The 25,446-nt window shown below is 38.6% G+C and overlaps 3 protein-coding genes and 3 long non-coding RNA genes across 11 annotated transcripts; 1 reads left to right on the top strand and 5 right to left on the bottom strand.

Annotated features, from left to right (window-relative positions):
- Positions 1 to 11: 11 nt before the first annotated feature.
- On the bottom strand, positions 12 to 2,279 carry LOC138127878 (arylsulfatase B-like). Its single transcript, XM_069043961.1, has 8 exons — positions 2,119 to 2,279; positions 1,993 to 2,059; positions 1,540 to 1,941; positions 1,226 to 1,481; positions 1,013 to 1,170; positions 829 to 964; positions 566 to 727; positions 12 to 518 (listed from the first exon to the last, which is right to left on the bottom strand). The coding sequence occupies exons 1-8, from the start codon at positions 2,193 to 2,195 to the stop codon at positions 58 to 60; spliced, it is 1,719 nt and encodes a 572-aa protein (XP_068900062.1). The 5' UTR covers positions 2,196 to 2,279; the 3' UTR covers positions 12 to 57.
- Positions 2,280 to 2,369: 90 nt separating this feature from the next.
- LOC138128327 (arylsulfatase B-like) lies at positions 2,370 to 4,838 on the bottom strand. The gene is made up of 7 exons (XM_069044536.1): positions 4,556 to 4,838; positions 4,426 to 4,507; positions 3,845 to 4,246; positions 3,537 to 3,792; positions 3,328 to 3,485; positions 3,146 to 3,281; positions 2,370 to 3,095 (listed from the first exon to the last, which is right to left on the bottom strand). Exons 1-7 carry the CDS (start codon positions 4,627 to 4,629, stop codon positions 2,476 to 2,478), a joined length of 1,728 nt encoding a protein of 575 aa, XP_068900637.1. The 5' UTR covers positions 4,630 to 4,838; the 3' UTR covers positions 2,370 to 2,475.
- Positions 4,839 to 6,894: 2,056 nt separating this feature from the next.
- Positions 6,895 to 8,664, bottom strand: LOC138128328 (uncharacterized). The gene is made up of 2 exons (XR_011158600.1): positions 7,558 to 8,664; positions 6,895 to 7,501 (listed from the first exon to the last, which is right to left on the bottom strand). It is a non-coding gene; the product is annotated as an uncharacterized lncRNA (long non-coding RNA).
- Positions 8,665 to 8,890: 226 nt separating this feature from the next.
- On the bottom strand, positions 8,891 to 9,629 carry LOC138128329 (uncharacterized). The gene is made up of 2 exons (XR_011158601.1): positions 9,290 to 9,629; positions 8,891 to 9,233 (listed from the first exon to the last, which is right to left on the bottom strand). It is a non-coding gene; the product is annotated as an uncharacterized lncRNA (long non-coding RNA).
- A 404-nt stretch (positions 9,630 to 10,033) lies between these two features.
- Positions 10,034 to 12,283, top strand: LOC138128595 (uncharacterized). 4 transcript variants are annotated; one of them, XR_011158788.1, is made up of 3 exons: positions 11,336 to 11,620; positions 11,682 to 11,995; positions 12,050 to 12,283. It is a non-coding gene; the product is annotated as an uncharacterized lncRNA (long non-coding RNA). The 4 variants fall into 4 exon arrangements; XR_011158786.1 differs by having other exon boundaries at positions 10,034 to 11,620; positions 11,682 to 12,283; XR_011158787.1 differs by having other exon boundaries at positions 10,034 to 11,620; positions 11,677 to 12,283.
- A 2,261-nt stretch (positions 12,284 to 14,544) lies between these two features.
- On the bottom strand, positions 14,545 to 17,612 carry LOC138128594 (arylsulfatase I-like). Of its 3 annotated transcripts, none has more exons than XM_069044796.1 (9): positions 17,406 to 17,612; positions 16,965 to 17,357; positions 16,625 to 16,880; positions 16,415 to 16,572; positions 16,230 to 16,365; positions 16,000 to 16,161; positions 15,172 to 15,951; positions 15,046 to 15,120; positions 14,545 to 14,968 (listed from the first exon to the last, which is right to left on the bottom strand). In XM_069044796.1, the coding sequence occupies exons 1-7, from the start codon at positions 17,517 to 17,519 to the stop codon at positions 15,488 to 15,490; spliced, it is 1,683 nt and encodes a 560-aa protein (XP_068900897.1). In that variant the 5' UTR covers positions 17,520 to 17,612; the 3' UTR covers positions 14,545 to 14,968; positions 15,046 to 15,120; positions 15,172 to 15,487. The 3 variants fall into 3 exon arrangements, with proteins under 3 accessions (XP_068900897.1, XP_068900898.1, XP_068900896.1); XM_069044797.1 differs by having other exon boundaries at positions 14,545 to 14,925; XM_069044795.1 differs by having other exon boundaries at positions 14,545 to 15,120.
- Positions 17,613 to 25,446: the final 7,834 nt, after the last annotated feature.

The following is a 25,446-nucleotide window of genomic DNA, read 5'->3' as shown; positions in this document are numbered from 1 at the left end:
TAAAATTCAACTTTCACAATCAAATATTCGTATATTATAAACGCTTGAATTAATAAATCATCTGCGAATTCGCTCGATATTCTCAGTTTTGGTACACAACTCGTCATCCAGCCATGTGCACCACGTGTTGTTGTAATTAACAGGATCGGACTTGGGGTCAAAAGCGAGTCTCGGTTGCGACACCACCCCCACTGACAACTCTTCGATTCGTTCACGCAACTTCTTTGTCACCCCGTCTTTTAATTCGATGATATTCGTGGTCTCGCATGGGTCCTCGTGCATGTCAAAGAGACACCCTTTCGCACAGTTTATATCGATGTCGCTTGTCCTACACCAGGACACGTCTGCTTCGGCTCTCAACTGTGCTATCGTCTCTTTTGTGATGCTCCTTGGGTTGAGAGTTTGTAGGGCGAGGTTCGTGTAACTGTCGAGGATTGAAGTTACGTTGTATGGGGGTATCTCCAGGCCGCGACCGCTGCTGCCGAAGTAGCGGTCGTCGTCACCAGAGTTGAAAGTACCTACGAGTTCAATGAGTGATTGTTTTTGAGCGACGAACGTCGAGTACCTTGAAGGAACTTGTAGCGGCCATCTTGGCTCAATATGGCCGACGTGTTTGTGACATCGTTGATGTTCAGCAAGATTTCGGACCGATTTACTGTCAGATTGTTCGAAAGGGCCTCCCACTGATTGACACCGTCTATTTTGCCCAAATCTGCCAAGTCACCGCCTGTTTTTGTCACAACAATGTTATCATTTTTATTGTTATGGTGTTTGTCATCAGTAAAACAATAAAAATTTAAGCCTAACCAGGCTTGGATTAGTACTTACCGGCTGCTGCGTAAAACGTAGGCAACCAGTCAATCAAATGTACCGGATTCTTATTGACATAACCTCGTTTTTTCAACAGCGGACTAAAAATGGCGCCTGCGGTTCTGACTCCGCCCTCGAACTCCGTCATTTTTAGCTAAAACCGCGAAATGAATCTCTTTACAAACTTATCGACGTGTTTTACTCCTCTCAAAGGCCAATTACTGCCAGAATTGCCATAAACTCCAGTTGTTTGTGCCCCGTTGTCGGAGAAAAACAGTATGATGGAATTTTCCAACATGTTCCTATCTCCCAACTTCTTGACAATTTTACCGACCGAGTCATCCAACAAATTGACAACCTCTAGATGTTGGAAAGATCCAAATTAAAACGACCTCAAGCGATTGTGTTTTGTTACCAGCAAAACGTCTCCGTTGAGTCTCGTTGATGTAAGAGTACTTGCTATCAGCTAGTGTCATGTTGGGTACTTCCATCTCCAACCCATCTTTACCAGTATGCGCAGCTAGATGACCCACAACTAGGAACAAAGGTACTGTTGTGTCGTGACTGTCAATAACTTGAAGAGTTTTCTGTGTAAAGAGGTAAGTGGCGTAGGTGCCTTGATAGGGCCAAGCTGGTGTGAACCCGTCGTACAGATCAAATCCCTTGACTACCTAGAACCAACAGTACCATCAAGCTCCGACTGACAACGTTTCGAATTGTGGTACTCACAGTACCATTGGGGAAGATCCCATTTGCCACATAGTCAAAGTAGCCCACGAACCCGTTCCAGTACCCAAAATGCGTATCGAACCCTCGTTGCGTGGGTAAGTTCCTCCTGTACGACATCCCTTGGTGCCATTTTCCCACCAGGTGTGTCTTGTAGCCCAATTGTTTGAAGTGTTCTGGCATTATGGACACGTCTACGGGTAGTGCAAGGTCCTCACCGGGTCTCATGGGGATGACTTGCACCCCTAGTCTTATAGGGTACTGTCCTGTTAAGAGAGCCGCCCTAGAGGGGGTGCAAGCCGACTGGGTGTAGAACCTGTCCAGGATGATGCCGTTGTAAGCCAAGGCGTCCAGATTAGGAGTCTGGATTTGGTCAGTACCATGAAAACCCAGATCATTGTGGCCCTGTCATACAAGTCGTGCAGTCTGTTTTATTGTGTGAAGAGGTGTACTCACCAAGTCGTCGGCTATGATGATGATGATGTTGGGCCTAGTGTCAGTTGTTTTGGGGGCTAGAGTAAAACTGAAAGATTGTCGAGATGAGATGAGATGAGATGAGGATTTTGGGAAGTGAGTACTTACTAGAGTACCACCCCTACAACAACAACAATGGCGACTGCTATTGTAATCCAGTGGTACTTTTTTATTTTGCTAAACATTTTTTCTAAACTAGGTGAAATCTCGATGCAGACTAACCGGTTTTTTTATTATAAATTACTTAATTGTTTAATTTAGACGCCATCAAGGTCACAAACAGCTTAAGTCGACTCTGCTCAGCCAGACTTGCGATTGTTTCGCTAGGTAATTCTTGGGACTAAAGCTATGTACAAACACAGATTTTATAATTTTTATTGACATCAGCTATCATCACAATAAAATACGTAGGTTTTACAAAAGTCGGGTCTTGGGGGCGCTACTAGTGGATGCGTCTCACTGAGGTCAGCTGCTAAGCTTGTTGGTCTTGACACACAACTCGTCATCGAGCCACGTGCACCACGTGTTGTTGTAGAAAGCGGGATCGGACGCGGGGTCCGGCTCTCGGTTCGTCTGCGGTACCAACTCCGCTGCGAACTCTTCGAGTCTTCGGTACAACCTTGCGGCCACATCCGGGTTAGATTTGATCTCGTTGGTGGTCTCACAGGGGTCGGTTTCCAAGTCGAACAAACAACCTTCTGTACAGTTGACATTTGTGTTGGTACTTCTGCACCAAGACAGATCAGTTGAATGTCTCAACTTTTCGATTGTGTCCTTCGTAGTAGTACTCCCGGTGGCGGTTTCTATAGCTTGATTGCTACTGCTGTGAAGGATCGAGCTTACGTTGTAAAGGGGTATTTCAGGGCCGCGACCACTTTCGCCGTAGTGCTCGTCGTAGAATCCTGACTCGTAAGTACCTTTCAAGAGCTTGAAGACTCTATTGTTTAACGTGCTGATGATGGCCGATGCATTGTCGACTTCGTTGACGTTTAATAAAATCTCTGAACGGTTTGTGCGAAGATTCCGGGAGAGGGTGTCCCATTGGTTGATTCCGTCTATTTTACCCAAGTCATGAAGGTCTCCCCCTGGATACAAATATTTTGAAAAAGAAGATTACGAAGAAGAGTAGACTCACCTGCGATTGCATAAAATGTGGGCAACCAGTCTACCAGATGGATCAGATCTGTGTTGACATAACCTCTCTTTTTGAACAAGGGACTAAAAATGGCGGCTGCGACTCTAACCCCGCCCTCAAATTCGGTAAATTTCACCTGAAATGATACGTTAAGGGGGTAATGACAAAGCAACGGGTCATACCCCTCTCAGAGGCCAATTGGAACCAGAGTTTTGATACAGTCCAACCGTTTGGGCGCCATTATCGGAGAAAAACAATACAATGGAGTTGTCCAACATGTTCTTCTCTGACAACTTCTTAACAATCTGACCCACGGAGTCGTCCATCAGGTTAACAACATCTTAATTTTCTATTAATACTCTTACAACAAAGTACTTATTTAATTTTTTACCCGCATAATTCCTTCTCAGTGGTTCCTCAATGTAATGGTACTTCGCGTCAGTGACAGTTGCATCTGGTACTTCCAATTCGTTTCCATTTTTCCCAGTGTGTGGGGCCAGATGACTCACAACCAAAAACAACGGTTCCTCAACTGCGTGCTTCTCAATAACTTCGATCGACTTCTCCGTGAAGAGCTCAGTGGCATACTTGCCTTGCCCCTCCCAGACCGACTTGAACCCATCGTGCAGGTCAAATCCTTGCAGCATCTGAATTCACTGATCAATTCCCAATCGTGACACTTGTACAGTAGGTACTTACACTACCATTGGGCAACTTCCTGTATGACAGGTAGTCGAAGTAGCTTACAAAACCGTTCCAGTAGCCGAAATGCGTGTCGAAGCCCCGCCCTGTAGGCGTGTTCTTTCTGTAGGCCGCCCCTAGATGCCATTTCCCTACCAGGTGGGTCTTGTAGCCGAGTTTTTTGAGGCGTTCGGGCATTGTCGGAGTGTCTGTCGGTATGGAGCGGTTCTCGCCCGCTTTGAGGGGGTAGCCGTGCATCCCCGATCGGATGGGGTAATTCCCGGTGAGGAAGGCCGCTCGGGAAGGGGTGCAACAGTATTGGGTATAGTGTCTGTCAAGAATGATGCCGTTGTAGGCGAGGGCGTCCAAGTTGGGGGTGGGGATTTGATTCGAGCCATGGAAACCGACATCGTTGCGGCCCTGGATTGCAGAAATAGTGTCAGTTTGTTTATGTTGTCGATTGTACACTGTTATAAATTTCATAAATCCAGTTTTATACAACCGATTCTTTCATATTTAGTAGAGATAAAAACAAGTTTTTGTATGGACTTTTTAACGTGTTTGTGATAAACTGGAATAAATCTCGTTTTTGTACTTACTAGGTCATCAGCGATTATGACAATAATGTGTGGTCTTTTCTTGTGCATAAATGTTTGAGAATCTTTGGGGGTCAAGGTAAAACTGGAAGATTTCAGATTTAGGTGAAGAAAAACAAATAGTGGGTCTTACTAGAGGATTATACCCAAAAATATGACCGCAAACGCGACTATAACCCACAAGGCATGTTTCTTTGATGCTGGCATTTTAGGTACTGATATTTGTTAATGCGTGGGATCTTAATGCGATTCAATTCGTCTTGCCGATATGAAAATAGTTTGGTCTAATTATAAATACTTCTAGACATATTCATTTTAATCTCTATTTTATGTTTTATACTTTTATCAGAATAGAAGTTATCGCTACTAGTCACATTCTTATTTGACTAAAACAGAACGACTGCAGCGCGTGTACACTGTACGGTCGATGGACAATTAAACTGGGACACTTAAAATTTAATCTATGTAAATCAGACTATTAAATTGTCAATATATTTGTCAGTGTCCAAGGGCCGGATTTCACCAACGCCAGTTAAAGTTAACTGTAGGTTAAAATATACGAAAACATTGTTAAACTCCGTACGGTGATAGATTGTACGTTTTTAAATTCTAGTTCCAAAACATAAAGCGGTGAAAAATACTAAACTCTCCATCTCAATTGTTTCACGTTATGTAGAAAACCGTTGTATCCCTGCAGATTAATTCCCGCCACACTACTCTCTGGGTCTGTCTTCTGTCAAAAAACGTACAAACTATCAGAGTACGGAGTAGGTATACCTATGTAGTACTCCGTTTGAATTCAAATTGCCGCCGCCGAAACAAACGCAAGAGGAGCTATTTAGTTCTTTTATTGCGTACTGTTGGTACCGGAAACACGGACACTACTCTCAGCCACGCTCTCAGCTCAGCCCTCGAAGTGAACGGTAGTATTTGGTTAATCGGTCGCTTTCATTGTTTGAGTTGGAAATGTAGTTTTCGCTTTTACAAATCTTGAGTCGTACATTTTCTTGTGTATTGTCAATGTAGTCAGGGCCGTACTCCGTAAACATTCACCAAGCGCGGAGGAGACACGGTTGGTCGATTACAGCTGCGAACCTCGTGTGTCGCCGACGTTTTGCGCGTTGGAATTCAGGTAGTATGATCTTACCGACAAGTCGGTAGTGTCTAGCAGGTAGGTATGTTATTTCGTTTGTTATTCCGATAAGCTCGGGGAAGTAAGAATTGAGAGTGTGGGGAAATTCTTGGGGGAACGTTGCAATAAAGTTATCCGGGTCCATTTTTAAAGTTTGGGTTAGGAAGGGCGGAACAGTTAACCGATGATATTGTGTCAGCGATTTAAATAGGGAAAATGGTAGTCCATTTAGGGAACGGTTATCCATTTGCCACAAAGAAAAACGTGAGCACGTGTTTGGCCGATGTTAAGTGTCGACGCGGGGGCAGCCTTTCCACGTTGCAATGAAAAACGAGAACACACCAAAAGGGCCGACGTGAGATTGCCGGCGTGGGGATCTGCTAGGCTTTTTCATGACGTGTGGCCTTGGCCGTGTAGCTTCTCGACCGCCCTCGGTGGAAGACCTCTGGTTCATCTGGTGTGGGGACCTGCTAGGATGTTTCGGAGGACACAAGCCGAGGGCACTGCACCCCAGTGACGGCTCGTTAGGGGCGGCAGAGTCGGCCGGGCCGTACCACACAAAATTACGAATTTTATTTTCATATTTTCTGATAAAAAAATGTTTACGTTATTTTTCTTCAAACCCAAATAACAACTTAAATTACAATTTACATGTCTGTCTCGTACCTAATTACATTGTACTGTGTACGGTATCTTCTGTAAATATGTACACATATTGACATATTAGTATAAATACCTAAACGCATCCAGGATAGTTTTGAAAAAAAATGTGTGTGTAAATAAAAATCCACTTAATAAACGCAAAATTCTTCTAAACATAAATTATGATGTCTGTTCGCCTTCATCGTTTTTTTTAATTGCCTCAGTAAAGACCAATTTAAATTACCTACATATTGAAGTTAAAGTTATTTTTTCACCATTACAAAAATTAAATGCATATGAATATTTACAAAACCATGACAATAATTGACAAAGCCGTTCCTAGGCTCCTGCGGCAAGTGTTTAGTAAATAATAAATACATTCGGTCAAGGCATGACCAACTTCATTCATATCCGCTTCGCTTCTATATGGCCGTCTCAATTTAGCAAAAATTTGTTCCCGCAAAGTAGTCCATGAAACGTGCATCATGTATGGCCATCTTCCGTCAAGTTGACAATTTATTCATTCTAAAGTTTAAATAAATTCGGGACTGTTAAGTTGTTTTTTTAACAAAATGGGCAGAAAGTGTTTTATTTGTGGAAATTTGAAGCCTTTTTTCCAATTTCCAAGCGATCCCGATCAGAGAAACAAATGGGTCAAGTCTCTTAAAAGATTTTGTAGTATTTTTCGAATAATAAAATTTCGTATAGAAGGTAGTTTATTAAATGGTATTATAGATCTCAACAAAATTACAGATCATCTTCAAAAAAAGTGACACTCACTAAAGATGCTGTCCCATTCGTATTTGTAGGAACTCAGATCCAAAATATACAGCCTGCAAAATGTTTTCTTTAGTTATTTTAGAACCCTGTTGTTGTTTGTACGAATTCATATCCTGACCCAGTCCCCAGATGAAAATGAACCTGCTTCTTCCCTGCAAAACAATACATATACAATACATACTTGTCAAAGTTATCTTTTATGTCACTTTTATCCATCATCATACTAGGATCTTTGTTAAGATTAATAGCCCTTCCAAATTGGAGTCAATTGCTGTATTCCAGTGATTCATTTGTAGGCATTATTAAGAATTGCGAATATAGTTCAAAAACTGTTAGGTACCATTTCTACAATATTAGAAACCATGTATTCATTTGCATGACTTGCTGTATGATCACCTCCTTCAAAATTCATCGTTTTCCTGTGCAGACCACAAAGCTGCAGTATGCAATGTTATTATTAAAACGGCTGCGAAACCAGTCCTTAGTAATATTTGTGTAGAATAAACGGATTCTTTGAAGACTAAGCTTGAACAATAAACCACTGAGCTGAAAAGTTTTGAAGTTATAAATAGTGCTCTTACCTTTAAAAATGTGTTTTGTTAGTGTTGTCAGAGGTGTTGTTATCTAGTTAAATTAAACCCAACATTTTCGTCTTCGTGTTTTTTTTTTAATGGGCTGATAACAGTAATAACATAAAAATGAGGCCATTGACCTTGACGTTAATGTCAAATTCATTTGTAGTTTGGTTCTTTGTTGAGGAGATGTCGCTAGTAGATGTCCATCACATGACCAACTTCATTAAACTATGTTATGGCCATTCAATTCCATTAAAATGGGCTTCGTATGAAGTATGTCATGGATAGTGATGAAGTGGTGCCATCTGTTTGTTAGACATCAAGGTAAAATTGCCGTCAAATTTGAAATTTTGTCCATCAAAAAACTCTGAAAATGCTCATTAAATGCATTATTTGTGGCAATTCTGAAAAACCTTTATTTGAATTTCCCAGCGACAGTGGAGTTAGAGCTAAATCGTTTGAGGTTCTTCGGGAAATTTGTGGTACTAGAAAAGAAATTCGTTAACATAGTTTAATGAAGTTGGTCATGTGATGGAAATGAAGTGGCGATATCTAGTGAAATTTAGAATAACCACACATTTAAAAAGTTAAATATCAGGTTATGTTATATGCCATTTCATTGTCAAGAACTGTCAGTTTATACTTTTATGACACTATGGCAGGAACATGAAAAATTAGTTAGCGTCTTAGAACCTCGAATTCTGTAATTCTTGCATCGTTTTACTCCGAAATGATCAAGTTCCACGACGAAATTGCCATTCGGAGCGGTTTTGCTGTGATCTTTCATACTTGCTTGTGTAAAAACCTATTTAGAGGAAAGCTGGCGTCTTAAAACCTCGATTTCTGTAATTCTTGCATCGTTTTACTCCGGAATGTTCAAGTTCCACGACGAAATTCCGATTCGGCTTTAGTTTGCTGTGATTAGTCTATGGCTGTGATCCTTCACACTTGCGTGCGTAAAAACGCATTTAGAGGAAAGTTAACGTCTTAGAACCTCGAATTCTGTAATGCTTGCATCGTTTTACTCCGAAATGATGAAGTTCCACGACGAAAACGTATAAACTGACAGTTTTTGACAATGAAATAGCATATAACATAACCTGATATTTAACTTTTTAAATGTGTGGTTATTCTAAATTTCACTAGATATCGCCACTTCATCTCCATCATCATAGACAACACAGTAAACCTATAGAACGCAAACTCCCATAGTTTTTTGTGTCCCGACGCCATCTACTGGCTTGTGGTAGGTGCAAAATAAGACACAGCCAGCTGGATATCCTGGCTTTTTTATTTATTTTAATTTAAAGTAAATTATTTATGAAACTAAAAGACTACATTTATTTTGAAGTTTTTATTTTTAATCTTTTTCGATACATTTCCGTTGTATTTTTATAAATTTTGGTTTGGTATTTCTTGCATCCTCACCCAAAATTTTGCTGTTTATTTTCATCGAATTTTGCATGAAGTTTTATACGTTTTCGGTTCATTACAGTCCGAATTTTGGATCGACATTTTGCCTTTTTAAAATGTTGAATATGCTGAGCTTTTCTTATTTTCTTTTTGAAACTTTCACATCATAAGAATTTATATCTTCAACTTCATTACTACATAAAACAGGAGTTACACAATTATAGTGTCTTCAGTATAAACGTCGTAGATCAGTAGATCGGATGAAAATTCTATAAAAAGTAGTTTTCAGTTAAAATATAATTATCAATATTTTTTTTACAATTACTGGAAGTAAATCTGGACTGGAAAAGGAGGGAAGTTGTATCGAGGGTACGGCCACATTCGTTCGTGCCGAAGTCTTTGCTGGTAAAATGAAGTTCACACACAGTGTAGCTGTTGTACCAACACTTTCATAGGCTCCAAAGATGATAACTGCTTGTTACCAGTCTTTTTAATACATTCCATAAAACGCCCAGGATTGGATTTGGAAATCTATGGCGAGTTCTACATGGTTTATAATACCTTTGCACGCTGCAAAGTCTCACAATAGTAAACTTATTACTTATGACTCTTATGACTTGATATGTCAAAATATAATTTTTTTAAATTTTGGCATAAGTTTCCGCGATTTTTATTTTTATATTTTTATAAAACCGCAGCGTCCCCTAGCGGCTTGTGGTGGGTGCGTTTCCAAAAAAACAGGGAAAATGCATAGGAGTTTGCGTTCTATAGGTTTACTGTGTTGTCTATGTCCATCATCGACTTGTCATTTGGTTTACTTTTTTTCGACATTTGGGATGGCCATAACATAGTTTAATGAAGTTGGTCATGTCCATCAAATGGGAACATTTGATTGCATGTAAAATTCAAAATTGAAACGGCCAAACGGCCATATAGAAGCGAAGCGAATATGAATGAAGTTGGTCATGGTCAAGGAAGGGGAAGGGTCAGCCAGTGACGTATTTGCCGAGTGCACACAGACCAATCTTTGCACTGCGATTTTGAAACGATGAATATACTTAGAAGTACGTCCAGCTGTCTCGTCTCACCAATCTTAAGTTATGTTGCTGTAACTTGTAACGGATAGCTTAGCTCGTTTCACACAACCCCGGCAAAAGTTAATTTGGCCGAGATTCCGTTGCAGCGCTGTGGCGCTGCTAGACTGAGACGATACAAACAAACATCCCGTAAAACAATGAGTTGTCGCTATAACCTTATTTATCATCGAGAACCTTAGAGTTTGCGTTTGCGTAGTTTAATTCCGTAACTTCAAATTTCAAATGCTCGTCTGCTCCTAACCGTTTAATGTATCGTCTTTTGTTTCTGTTTTGTGTGTTTAATCTGTTATTATGTAATTATTATAGTATTATTTAAATTGTGAGTGTAAGTGGTAAGTAGGTAAAGACACCGACAATGGCAAATGTAAAAGATGTAGTGAGTACCAATGCCGATTTGGTTAACTATTTATTGGTAAATAAATTTCATACATTGTGTTATGATGACAAAATATTTGTGAAGAAATTGCCAGTTCCACAACCCTCAATGGTTGATTTAATACAATCAAAAAGTTTTCTAAAACTCTGTAAGTACCAGAAACGGGCAGCCAGATTCGTAATAAATTGTTTTGCTGGTATTGTGTACTCTTTTCGGTAAATAAAAATCCTTACAATTCGATAGGGTACGACAATTTAAAAGAAATTCATCGCGCTTTAGTTAAACATGAAATACCTAAAGAATATACACATTCGGCAATAAAATTTAAATTATTCGGTAAACAAAATATTGTAAATACAATCGACAGCGGTCAATCCGGTCATAAAGAATATATTAAAAAATACAATGAAAAGGTCCGGGAAAATCGAGAAATGGTTAAACATTTAATAAATATGACAATTTTTTTGTCTACACAAGAATTGGCATTTCGGGGTAATGATGAATTGATGAATCAGTACATTCAGATAATGAAGGTAATTTTAAAGAGTTAGCCAAATTTGCCGCTACTTTAGATGAAAATTTATAGATCCTTCTTTACCTCCTGTTTTTACTGGGCTATCAAAAACAATGCAAAACGATTTAATCGACTCGGTAACAAAAATTCTAATGAAAACCATTTATGACGAAATTAACAGCGCCGTATTGCGTAAGCTTTATTGTCTTTTTTTTTGACACTATTCCAGCTGACAGTTTAAACATTTATTTATACTCCTATTTTCCTTTTCCAAATGCCCTCTTCTTTTGATAAAGGTAGATTTTGATAAAACTTGGCATTAAATAAATATTCAGTATATACTTGCTTACTCACAATCATTCCCTATAACCATGACCAACTTCATTCATATTCGCTTCGCTTCTATATGGCCGTTTCAATTTTGAATTTTACATGCAATCAAATGTTCCCATTTGATGGACATCTACTAGCGACATCTCCTTAACAAACAACCAAACTACAAATGAATTTGACATTAACATCAATTAATTAACGTCAAGGTCAATGGCCTCATTTTTATGTTATTACTGTTATCAGCCCATTAAAAAAAAACACGAAGACGAAAATGTTGGGTTTAATTTAACTAGATAACAACACCTCTGACAACACTAACAAAACACATTTTTAAAGGTAAGAGCACTATTTATAACTTCAAAACTTTTCAGCTCAGTGGTTTATTGTTCAAGCTTAGTCTTCAAAGAATCCGTTTATTCTACACAAATATTACTAAGGACTGGTTTCGCAGCCGTTTTAATAATAGCATTGCATACTGCAGCTTTGTGGTCTGCACAGGAAAACGATGAATTTTGAAGGAGGTGATCATACAGCAAGTCATGCAAATGAATACATGGTTTCTAATATTGTAGAAATGGTACCTAACAGTTTTTGAACTATATTCGCAATTCTTAATAATGCCTACAAATGAATCACTGGAATACAGCAATTGACTCCAATTTGGAAGGGCTATTAATCTTAACAAAGATCCTAGTATGATGATGGATAAAAGTGACATAAAAGATAACTTTGACAAGTATGTATTGTATATGTATTGTTTTGCAGGGAAGAAGCAGGTTCATTTTCATCTGGGGACTGGGTCAGGATATGAATTCGTACAAACAACAACAGGGTTCTAAAATAACTAAAGAAAACATTTTGCAGGCTGTATATTTTGGATCTGAGTTCCTACAAATACGAATGGGACAGTATCTTTAGTGAGTGTCACTTTTTTTGAAGATGATCTGTAATTTTGTTGAGATCTATAATACCATTTAATAAACTACCTTCTATACGAAATTTTATTATTCGAAAAATACTACAAAATCTTTTAAGAGACTTGACCCATTTGTTTCTCTGATCGGGATCGCTTGGAAATTGGAAAAAAGGCTTCAAATTTCCACAAATAAAACACTTTCTGCCCATTTTGTTAAAAAAACAACTTAACAGTCCCGAATTTATTTAAACTTTAGAATGAATAAATTGTCAACTTGACGGAAGATGGCGATACATGATGCACGTTTCATGGACTACTTTGCGGGAACAAGTTTTTGCTAAATTGAGACGGCCATATAGAAGCGAAGCGGATATGAATGAAGTTGGTCATGCTATAACCTACAGTACTTAATGACAACGTCAATCAATTCAAAGTAGGGTTAGAATCAGATAAGGGTTATTTCACATAAAAAGGCAAGACAATGACGTTGATGTCCCACTTTTTTTGCCTGCAATAGTAACTTGCTCTTGTTTTGCTATGTGAATTTTTTTTTAATTATGCACCTACATTTGCCATGCGGATGCCTATCAAAAAGTTAAATTGACTAATTAGAGCTTTACCGATCTACCCATGTTCGGCCGACCCATATTCGCGGAACACGAGCCGTCACTGCTGCACCCATAACGAGTTAGGTGTCGCAGGGACTTGGACGACCTGACGTCGCTAGGGTAGAAATTAGGAGACTGGGGGGCGAGAACTAGGTTAACTTCGCGATCGGAGACCGCATGCTATCTTGAAGAGCTGAGAGTTCGAGGTGCGTAATATTCATTTAGGGAATTAGATTGTCTGTCATTGTAATCTTGAGCCTTGTTGCGCAATCTGAGGTAACATGTGTAACTTTAGAGATTGAAAAGATTATGGTGCGCCATCGTTTGTGGATTCTGAAAATTCTTCAATTAATTACCCCCTGTTGACACGCCACTGGGCCAACAATGTCATTAACGCTGGCGCATAGTTTGAAAATAGTCATAAAGTGGTATACTCCGTACGGTGATAGATTGCACGTTTTTAAATTCTAGTTCCAAAACATAAAGCAGTGAAAAATACTAAACTCTCCATCTCAATTGTTTCACGTTACGTAAAAAACCGTTGTACCCTGCAGATTAATTCCCGCCACACTAGTCTCTGTGTCTGTCTTCTGTCAAAAAACGTGCAATCTATAGGAGTACGGAGTATACTATAGAGAGTGGCCGACTGATGTCGCATCTAAAGCTTTGACGCATGACATTATAGGGAATGCTCCGTCCTGACTTATACTAGGTCTATGGTCTCATTCCCTTGGAAAAATTCTGCAGTCCTCCGTATAACCTGTTAGCAACCCCCTTGGTGCGTTTAAGAATGTTGGTAGTTTCGCACGGGTGTACCTAAATCTAAATTAAACAAGCAACCGATGCTGCAGTAGCAGTCCTAAAAGGGGACCTCGACGGCAGCTCTGCATCCAAATGTTTTTTCTCAATGTCATAATTTTCTCTTCTGTGGCAGGTGGACAGGTCCCCTAGTGACATTTCGTCATTTCGTGTGACAAAGTTGGTGTCACTTTGAAGAATTGAGGTTATGTCATATGGGGGCACCTTAACACCACCCCCACACTTTTAAGTATTGGGGTTATGTTATATGTGGGCAACTCAACACCGCCTCTTTTCTCGCCGACGTAGACATCATACACGCCTGACCTGTAAGTGACGTGTTACATAATTATGTGTAGAGTTTTGAGGTTATGTACCTTGCAGGACTTTGTACCGGGCACGGTCAATGATCCCGGCTTAGGTGTGGTCGACTATGTTAATGTTTAACTTTAGAATGATTGGTTGGGAGCACGTCGCACTGATTGATTTTAGTTCACCCGTGTCTGTCAAATCGCCACCCTGAGTGATAGGGTAAGTTTTTAAAGAATTTTTACAGTTTTTGGAAATTGGGGCCTATCGGCACGTGCATAAAATGTGGGCAACCAATCAGACACGTGTTTCAAGTGTCTGATGATAACATAAATTGTCTAACAAGGGGTTAAAGATGGCTGCCGCGGACCTGACGCCACTTTCAAATTGTGGTGTTATTTAGTTGCTTTCACTTAAAATAGAGCGTCAGCAGAAGAAAAAAAAATGTGTTTTCTTCCTGGCAGCCATCCAAAGTCTGAACTATTGAATTGCATTATGGGTGAAAAACAACACAAAGGAATTTCCCAACATGTCTTTCTGTGACAACTTTTTCACTACTTTACGGACCGAGTCGTGCACTAGATTCACATTGCTTGGATTTTTCCAACAATCAAATTAAAACAATCGAATGAAGAGTTTTTGGTAATTTATTTAAATTTCCCCACATAGAACCTCCCGTTCGGGTCCTCCACGTTGGTATACTTAATATCGGTTAGTTTGGCATTGGGTACTTCTAACCTCGCCGCATTTTCCCCAACATACAGTACCAAATACATCGCACCAGCAAGAAGAGTGACCAAACCTTTCCAGTATCCAAAATGCATATCGAAGCCCCGCCCGTGGGGGCGTGTTCTTTCCACAAGCCGCCCTTAAATGCCATTTCGCTACCAGATGCGTCTTGTCGTTCAGTTTTTTCAACTGTTCTGGTAACGATGGGTTCTGTCCGGTGTGTGTTCGTCCCGGTCGGATCGGGTAGTTTCCGGTTGTGAGGGTGGGGCGTGAAAGGGTACCTACAGTCATGTTGGATATAGTACTGGTCGAAGGCGAGGGCGTCTATGTTGGGAGTGGGAATTTGGTTAAAAGCGTGGACATTTTGATTTTTTCCTACCGAAACGTGGTACTGAACCTACCATGTCGCCAACTATGATGACAATGATGTGTTTTTCCATTGCATTGATGAATACTTTGGCGCGACAAGAGTGTAGCTGCAATTGTATGTGTTGACAAGAAAGAGAGAGACGAAAATCAGTACTTACTAGAGTACTATCCCCACAAATACGACAGTAGTGATTGCGATAAAGATCCACTGGTGCTGTTCGATTCTCATCATTTTTGGTACTGACTCTGAATGTGCAATTCTCTTACAAAGCTCTCTATTTGTCATTGTGTTAAGATAACAAATCTCGTAATAGCTGTGTTATAATCACAGACAAATAGGTTTTTATCATTAATTTAATTATTTAACTGTTAAAAAATGTACTGAGCCTGACTTAACGAGTCGCTGAAAAATGTGTCTTGTTGATAATCTTTATTATTTGGCCTACTTTCCAAAGTCGTACCCTTATTCTAGAACTATTCTAATATGGTGTTGTTTGGTGTTTTAATACACCACGAGTCGTCGAGCCATGTGCACCAGGTATTGTTGTAGTAGATGGGATTGGCTCTGGGGTCGATGGTCATGTGCGCCTGTGGTACCAACAGCTTGGAGAACTTCTCAATCCTCTTCGACAGTCTTCGAGCTATCGCCGGTTTCTTCTTGATGATGTTGGTGGTTTCGCACGGATCAATCTCCAGATCAAACAAACAAGAATCGCTGCAGTTGATCCCAGGAGTGGACTTCTCGTTCCTGCACCATGACAGATTCAGTTCGGACCTGACGTGCCGAATCCGCCTCGGAAGCACAGCCGAGTCGGTAATATTCTGGATGACGACGTTGACATCACTTGTCAATACTGCATCTATATCGTACGGAGGTACTTTATCAGAGCGCCCACTGTCTCCGTAGTACCCGTCAAATTTTCCTTTCTCAAAAACACCTGAAATACCAGTTGGTACTAGACTCGACAAAATAGGTATGATCGTACCTGTGACGAGTTTGTAGCGCCCGTTGTGTGCGATGACAGCTCCCATGTTGTTGATTTCGTCGATGTCGACCAGGATCTCGGTACGCTTGGTTGGCCGGTTTTTAGATAATGCCTCCCACTGGTTGATACCGTCGATGCCGCCCAAGTCGCTTGGGTCGCCTCCTGCAACAAAATGTCGTACCACAGAGCTCTTCTATCGGACTTATGTTATTTCGCCGGTGGTACCGTACCTGCAGCCGCGTAGAAAGTGGGCAGCCAGTCGCTTATGTGGATCAGTTCCTTACTCACATAGCCTGTCCTGTCGAGCAAAGGGCTGTAAATGAGACCGGTACCTCTGATGGCACCTTCAAAATTCGTCAGCTTGATCTGAAAGTACGACATCAGTTGTGCGAAACTTTTGATTGGGTTGTGGTACCCCTCGCAGCGGCCAGTTGGAGCCGGTGTTGGCGTAGGGTCCTAGAGTGGGGGCCCCATTGTCCGAAAAGAAGAGTACTATTGAGTTCTCCAACATGTTTCTCTGGGCTAGTCGCTTGACTATAGTACCCACAGACTTGTCGAGGAGATTGACAATTTCTGAATCAGAGAGATTAGAGCAGTACCGGAGAGTGGAAATGGAACACGATACCGGCGTAGAGTCTGCGGCGGGGGTCGGAGATGTAGGGGTACTTCGTTTTGATCGAGGCGGCGTCGGGTACTCCTAGTTCGATTCCGTCTCGACCCGCGTGTCCCGCCAGATGTGACACCACTAAAAACATGGGTTGGCTCTGGTTGTGGTTGTCGATGATCTCCACTGCTTTGTCGGTGAAGAGGGAAGTGGCGTACTTGCCCAAATCCGACCAAGCGGCCTCCAATCGGTTGTGCAAGTCGAAACCTTCCATTTTCTACAACCAAGACCATAACTCGTTCTTTTTTTTTTGAAAACTTCTCTTCCGGTACTAACTTCCCGATCACGATAGTTTACTTACTGTGCTGTTAAAATCGGTCAAGTAATCAAAATAACCCAGAAAGCCATTCCAGTACCCGAAATGCGTGTCGAACCCCTTGTTCGTGGGGGTACTACTTCTGTACGCAGAACCAAGATGCCACTTCCCCACCAGATGGGTCTCGTAGCCCAGTTTTTTGAAAATTTCTGGCATCACAGGCATGCCTCTGGGCAAGGAGCGGTTCTGACCTGCTACGATCGGAGTACCTTGCAGGCCCGTCCTGATGGGGTAGTTCCCAGTGAGAAAAGCCGCCCTAGATGGGGTACAAGATGCTTGGGTGTAGAACTTGTCCAAGATGATGCCGTTGTAGCCCAGAGCGTCTAGATTCGGCGTGGGGATTTGATTCGAGCCTCTCAAGCCTATATCGTTGTGACCCTGCGGACCAAGTCATGTCAACGATTTCGACTTGTCACCGGTACTCACCACGTCGTCGGCGATGATCACCACGATGTTGGGTTTGGTGAGGGGACATTGCAGGGTCGATTCTTTCACCAACAGAGTTAACATCAAGAGGAGAGTGAGTTTGGTCGAGCTCATTTCGGTACCAAACTGACTTGGGGAACTGTCGGATATTTATCGAGTCGACCAAATTTCCTATTTCATTCTGACACTAATTACCCCACGCTGTCATTGGAAAAGCATTAAATCGTTAGATGTGTCGAGATAAGAGGACGTAAAAAATGTTCAAGTTGATATATGAATTATTGAATAGTACCTTGGTACCGACTAGTGTTTTAAAATATCGTTTCTAAAGGCTCATTTACCGTTTTTAATAGTTCCTTGTCATTTAAACTAAAAAATAGAAATGATAATGCAACCATTACTATTGTTGATACTTTTATACATTGTTGTATGTACTCAATTGGCGAATTCGGAATTAGGGTAATGACTGAAATTTATACCCACGACGCATTGTGGACTTAACAGTATGCTCAGATCGCATTGTGGGTAAATTTATTCGCATTGTTTCGGCCACTGAGCGAAGTGTACTACTCACAATGCGTTTTGAGCAAATTAACAGAATCCACTAAGTACCTACACGATTTAACGAAATTCAGTTATTAATAATTTATAGTCATCTTCTAAAAGAAGTGTAGATCCGTTATTCGATTCTACATAATAGCTACATATTGTACCTATTTGTGCAATAAGTTAAGAAATGTATTTTTTTTCCGTATTAGGCATAGGATTTTTTATCGAGGCGATAGCTGAGTATTGCACACATGATTTATTCTACTGGAGTTTCAAAAATAAATTAAATCAGGATATTTTTAATATTCTATTAATTACCTATGTCTAAATTAAAAAGCAGAATCATGTTTGTTCTACTTTCATTACTATAGAGAAAGAATTTTATTTATAAAAAAAAAACAAAATTTGTGATGGCGTTGTTCGCTCGAGTAAATTTACGGAAATTCTATTAAATGTCTGATACAAGTGAATTATTTGATACCTATTGAAGAATATGCAAAACAGGTCGAATACCTGAAAAGTAACAGCGTAGGAATATTGAACAATGTTTTTCGTGTTAGTTTAAGAAAAGTCTTAAAAAAACATTAAATTTTGAGGTTGTCTTTGACAAATTTCGAGGAAACGATCAAAATTGAACTTTTAGTCTTGAAATATTATTTTTGGCCCCCTTAACTCTAAATGACATATTTACACATTTTAAACAGCTAGGTTATATTGATTTTTACACACTAATCAAACTATCTGTCATTTTACCACACGGAGTGTGTAAAATAACAAAAAAAATTTAAGCTTTCTGGAACCTCCAAAAAAATGTTTAGCGTATCATAAGTAAAGTCCATTTATACTAAGACAAGATACCGCTACCATTAATCCGCTCAGTTTTCAAAAATGAACAGAAATTAATTGTTCTCTTCTAAAGTCTGATGGCGCTATCTTGTGGTGTAAATCGTAAGCGTGTCAGTTATCGGTATAATAGATAACTTTCTGCCATTTCATTAATTAAATGTCAGTCTTTGACAGGTTTTGCAAAATTATTGGTTACAACAAATGTCAAATTTGAGAAAACAAGTACTTAATGGGTCGTCGGCCAAAAAGATTAATACTCGGTTTTTATTAAAACACTCCCGCTGCGCGGTCGTGTTTCAATCTAAAAACCTCGCGCTGTAAAATGTAGCCTACCGCATATGTAATGTAAATAACTATGCCGCCCTTGTTAGGTAATATTCCACTTTTCCTAACTCAAATTAGTATTAAATATGTTATACTCTAAATAATCTAAGAAGGCGCACGGCAAAAATATGAATTAATGGACGTTTTCCTTTTCTTCTCGGAAATTTTGTTATTAAAAAAAAATCTTAACAAAATCAATAAAAAAATTATAGATTACCATTTGAAAAATTAAAGTTGCCCATTGCCCATAAATGGGTAGATGGTATATGCTCACTCAGGTTTGTAGTGTTTTTAGAGCCATTTCGTTTCCTGTATAATTTTTTTCATTTGGGTCATCAATAGCACAGTTATAGCGTGGGCCGTTTTTTTTTAAGACAGCCTGTATGTGGATAAATGTGTGCGTAACTTTTCTGTTATGTTATTTTGTTTGATTTTGTCGTTTTTGTACCAGTACCAGGACAAAATATGTATGTACACCAACTTGATTTTACAAAAAAAAATGACGATTTCAAACAAAAGAAAATGTCACTTACATAGACATGTAACACTTAAGTTACAGTCACTAAACAACGAAAATTAAAAACTAAATAAGAACTTGAGACAAAGATATGAGAATTATATATCAAAACTGCAAAATATTTGTTACTTTGTGCTTTATCCAATCATGTCTGTCCATGCGCACTAATTCTTTCAAAACCGATAAGTTTGTCTAAGTGAGTTCCTTATTGACATCGAATATACGAAGTTGTTCCTTTTTTTTTTATTGCGTTAATCGTGGTTTGATAATAAAAATTGAGTTAAGAGGTACAATCGCGGCCATCCAAAAGTGAACGATAGCTTGCGAAAATTTCCGTATTTTTCGTTAGATTAAATCAGGCTGTATTCATTGGCGTTCGTGCAGCAGGCGTTACTATTTTAATAATAAAAAGTTGTAATAAATAGTTTTTAATAAAAATGAGGCTGAGAAGTAATTAATACATTATTAAAATGAAAGTCTTCTGAATGCCACGCGAAGTGTCTCGAACAAAATGGTGCTCAATTTGAACAGATCAGTTGAAAAAAAAAAATTGTTATTTTTATTGTTTGTATTACTTAATAAATATTGTTTCCATTACTACAAAAATGTCTTCATAAGTAATTCATGGCCTGTTACAAATAAAGTTCTACTTATTCCTATTATTATTATAGAATTAGAAATTAGAATGATATTTAAATATACAGGGTGTGCTATATTTTTGAACTCCAAAAAAAAACATAATAAATCTAACTGTACCAAAAAAATTGTATGTTGCCATTAAAAAAAATAAAGTTGACCCTTGACCCTTGCAAGGGAGGGTTGCTAAGGGCAACATTTTATATCCAGTTTATAGTACTTTTTCAACCCTTTAATTTGATGTATTGCTCGTTGAAATCGGATGTCAAATAAGGAAGATATAAGCTGGGGCGTTTTTTTGTGATCACTCTGTATAATATACCAAGGGACAGATATATTGTTGGACTGCAAGAAAAAATTTCCGGCGATATATATCTGTCCCGAGGTATATTCGGAAGAGAATCGCCCGAAAAAATTTTTCCCTAGGTCAATTATATCGGAAATTTTCCCTAGGGAAAATTTCCGCTTAATTAAATTGTGATTGGTTGCTATTCAAACAATTCGGAGTTGTGATTTGTCAATATAAATCATGTGACATTTGAGGGCGATTCTCTTCCGAATATACCTCGGGACAGATATATATCGCCAGAAATTTTTTCTTGCAGTCCAACACTCGTGTTTGTCGCTCAAAATTACCCTCGGGCTGGCGCCCTCGTGTAATTTTCTTGATTCTGATAGCCCTTTTAATTGTCTAAACGCCAGTATAAGAATTTTGTTACCTTACATAAGGAAATTTTTGAGAAAAAAAATAATAAAGTTGGAAAAAATAAATTTTATAACGAACAAAAACAAGTCAAAAACTGTGTTAGTAAGTACTTAAAATTATGGAATTAAATGTTCGAATTGCCATCCCCCAGCTTGTTGACAAAAAGCAAGTTTATGAAGAAATTCCCCCTGTTTTAGTTTTATCGAGTTTTATCCCCGCACCCAATCAAAATTAAAATTTCAATACGTTGTGTTTCTGTTAAATGAGTCATTTTCGAAAACGTTTTGTAAAACAAAAAACACATACGAATGAAATTAACAGTAACATTTGACTATTTGATTTACCTACTTGATATTTTGACTTGTTTTTGTTCGTTATAAAATTTATTTTTTCCAAATTTATTATTTTTTTTCTCAAAAATTTCCTTTACAGTGTCGTTTAGACAATTAAAAGGGCTATCAGAATCAAGAAAAAAATAGGGGGTTTCTATTTAAAAAAACTATTGATGACGTCATAACTCGAAAACAAATGACTGCTTGGAATTTTCTTTGGTACTAAAACTTGTATTTTTATAAACTAAAATTGACCTGTCCAAAGATTTTTTTGAAAAAATTTTGCTTAATTTTTAAGGAATTTATTCCATACTTTTGCCGCTCACTGTATATGAAAATCGCACGACACATAGCCAATAGAAAAACAGAATTCGGTGTCGTTTCTATAACAATATTGAGATTTCCTGGAAATTTTTTGCACCTAGCAGCCAATCAGAATCATTTATTTTGTTGTTGTCTTGGTTATGGCTCGTGAACTAATTTTTCTATTGGTCTTTAATGAGTGTCGTACGATTTAAAAATTTATAATTTAAGACGCATAATGTCCGTGTCGTTGCGATTTTCTTACCGAATATACCCTCGTGCATTGATTAATATCCGGAAATTTTATTCTCATGCATTGAAGTTGGAAGTTGCTCATGCAGCTTGGGATCACGATCGTTGCCCATGTTACAAGAGGAATGTTCAGAAATTAAAGGATGACATTTTTGGTGATCTAATAAAATAGCAATTAACAGTTTCTTACTCAAATAGGGTAGGTAATACTTCCCTGCGGACTAAAAATTTACACATCTATTATCAGAATGTAAGAGGTTTGAATTCTAAATTGCAAGAGTTGTCCCTATCTAGTAACTCCTCCCTCTATGACTTTATTGTGTTGACTGAGACCTGGCTGTCTCAGTCTGTAATGGATGGTGAAGTATTTGACATAAATTCCTACAATGTATTCAGATGTGACAGAGACTTTGGCACATGCAAAATTAAAAGGGGTGGTGGGGTGTTGATAGCAATCAAAAGTAACATAAAGGCTGTGAAATTGGACACTAGCAACATCGGTAATTTGTCTGAAGTCAATTGTGTAGACTTGGTAGCTGTTGAGGCTGTTCTTGGTAACAAGTCCTTAGTTATTTGCGCATTGTACATTCCCCCGGGGTCTAAGGTTGACTGCTACACAACACTTCTTGATTTCCTAATTTCGAACAATCTATTTTACGATTCAGACGTGATTTTCTTGGGAGATTTCAATATGCCTGATTACATTCTGTGGTCTCAGAGCAAATCGTCATCTTCAGTTTACACACATTTTTCATGCTTTTGCAATTTTTTTACTTTGAATCAATTCAATAATGTAGCTAATAACATGGGAAAACTGTTGGATTTAGTTTTGAGTAATGGTTCATGTTGTGTCACCAAAGCTAATGATATCCTTCTTAGAGAGGATAAATACCATCCTGCATTACACATCGAAGTTTGTGCTGAATTTTGTGAAAATTTTCCCACTTCTACTTGTGACAGCTACAACTATAAAAAAGCTGATTTCCGTGAATTGTATCTGGCATTGTCTCATGTTGATTGGACGGTTCTTGACAGTATTCCTAATCCAGATGAAGGTGTTGACTTATTGTATAAAGCAATATTCTCGATTTTCGCCGAGTTCGTTCCCAAGAAACGTCAATCACTTGGTTCATATCCGTTGTGGTTTAATAGGGATATCATTGGTCTGATAAAAAGTAAGCATAAAGCATTAAAGAAGTACAAACATTCCAGGGCAATTGAAGACTACATTTGTTTTAAGAGCCTTAGATCGGAAGTGAAAACTAAAATAAAAGCTGCATATAGGAACTTTATAGTAAACATGAATGATAAAATCAAGACAAATCCTAAATGTTTGTGGGGATATCTGAATCCAATGAGAAAAACAACTTCAATTCCGGCTGTTATGAATGATAGAGGATTAATAATCAAAGATCCTAAAGATATTGTGAACAAATTTGCAAATTACTTTTCGCAGTCGTTTAATAGAAACAGCATTTCTAGTATTAGTACACACAACCCAACAGTCAATCAAAATGTTTTGTATGTAGACCGGGTAACAGAAAGGGAAATAGTATTAGCGATAAGTAAGCTAAAGAACAATGAAACTTGCGGTCCTGATCAGATACCTTCTTTCCTGATTCGTGACTGTAGACATCTGTTGGCACCTCCGTTAAAAGTAATTTTCAACTCCATAATTAAGTGTTCTGCGTTTCCGGTTAAGTGGAAGGAATCACGAATTACTCCGGTTTATAAAAATGGTGACAGATGTGAGATAACTAATTACAGACCTATTGCCATTATTAACAACTTTTCAAAAATATTTGAACTTGTACTTTTTAATCGCATCTACAATCATGTTGCACATATGACATCCTTCTTTCAGCACGGTTTTCAGGCCCGAAGATCTACGGTTACAAATTTACTTTCGGTAACGCATTTTCTCCAAGTAAACTTGGACGCTCGTAAACAGATTGATGTCATCTACATGGATTTCTCAAAAGCGTTCGATCGTGTTGATCACAAGTTACTCTTGACTAAACTGGATAGTTTTGGTTTTTCGGACAATCTAATTCAACTTATTGCGTCTTATCTTAGTGACAGGGCCCTGTTCGTTCAGTACAGAGGTTTTAGTTCCGGGCTGTTTCAGCAACTTTCTGGAGTTCCTCAAGGATCTGTCCTTGGTCCTTTGTTCTTTGTTATATTTAGCAACGACATGACTGACCTCCTGGATGTGCCTTTTCAACTATACGCAGATGATCTAAAAATTTATAATGTCATAGAAACCGACGAAGACTGTCTTAAACTACAGCGCAATATTGATCTGATTCAAAACTGGGCAAGAACTAACAACCTTCTTCTTAATATTAATAAGTGTAATGTAGTAAGTTACTCGAGGAGGGACACTATTATCAGGTTCAACTACTCGATTGAAAATTCGGCATTACAGCGTGTTAATGAGTTTAAAGATCTGGGAGTTGTGTTCGATTCCAAACTTACATTTCGGAGTCACGTTGAATATGTTCTGTCTAAAGCGTATAAATCTCTGGGCTTCGTCATACGAAATGGGAAATTATTTGATAATCCACAAACTCTCCTTTGTCTCTATAAACGTATGTAAGATCTACACTTGAATACGCCAGTATTGTTTGGTCACCCTGTTACAAAGTTCATATTTGGTCTCTTGAAAAAGTCCAGAGACGGTTTGCCAAATCTTTCATGTATTTTTCTTCTGGTGAGTATCCACAGAGAGGTGTGCCACACGAGACCCTTTTAGAGCAGGTGCAGATTCCATCCCTAGCTTCTAGGCGTAAATTAGCCAGCATTAAGTTTCTCTCAGACGTTTTTAATTGCTCAGTTGATTGCCCCTACTTGTTATCTCAGTTTTCCATCAGAGTTCCCTCTTTTAGTTGTCGTAAGCATGGTACCTTCTATCTAGATACTGCAAGAACCAATCTGCTACAATATTCTAGCCTATATCAGATGGTTAAGAATTACTCTGATGTGGAGGGAAAGTTAGACGTTTTTTGTACCAACAGGCAAGAGATCAGAGCACTAAGTTCGTATACAACCTAATCGAGTTTCCATAGTCTTCTCGCCATGAGAATCAGTAGTATTAATAGCTGATCTTTTTCAGTTGACTCGTAATTGGGTTTATACACCTGTGAATCAGCTTTACAATAATAATAATAATAATAATAATAATAATAATAATAATAATAATTTCCAAAACGTAATTAATACGTTTTAGAAATGCATTCGAAAAAATTTCCGGAAATAATCAATGCACTAGGGATATTATAAGTGAGAATATAATTCACATGTCACATGGTACATTTTTGATTAATTTCATTGGTTAAAATACAGAAACAAAGACGCAGAAGAGGCTATCAAATCGATGATAATTTTATTACCGCATGCTGACCGTCATTCGTTTTTAATGAATAAAAATTGGTTAATGTCAAAATGACAGAAAGTTTCAATGAACGCGTCGAAGTCCAGAAAACGTTTCAACCAGTAGTCCAGTAGATCACCATGATGGGGAGATGCTAGCGAGGAAGAGATTCGAACTGTAACTGTAATTATTTACTGTCAAAC

Source organism: Tenebrio molitor, chromosome 4 (genome assembly GCF_963966145.1).
Source record: "Tenebrio molitor chromosome 4, icTenMoli1.1, whole genome shotgun sequence".
In the NCBI taxonomy this organism is placed as follows: Eukaryota; Metazoa; Arthropoda; class Insecta; order Coleoptera; family Tenebrionidae; genus Tenebrio; species Tenebrio molitor.
This window is presented reverse-complemented; position numbering and strand designations above follow the sequence as displayed.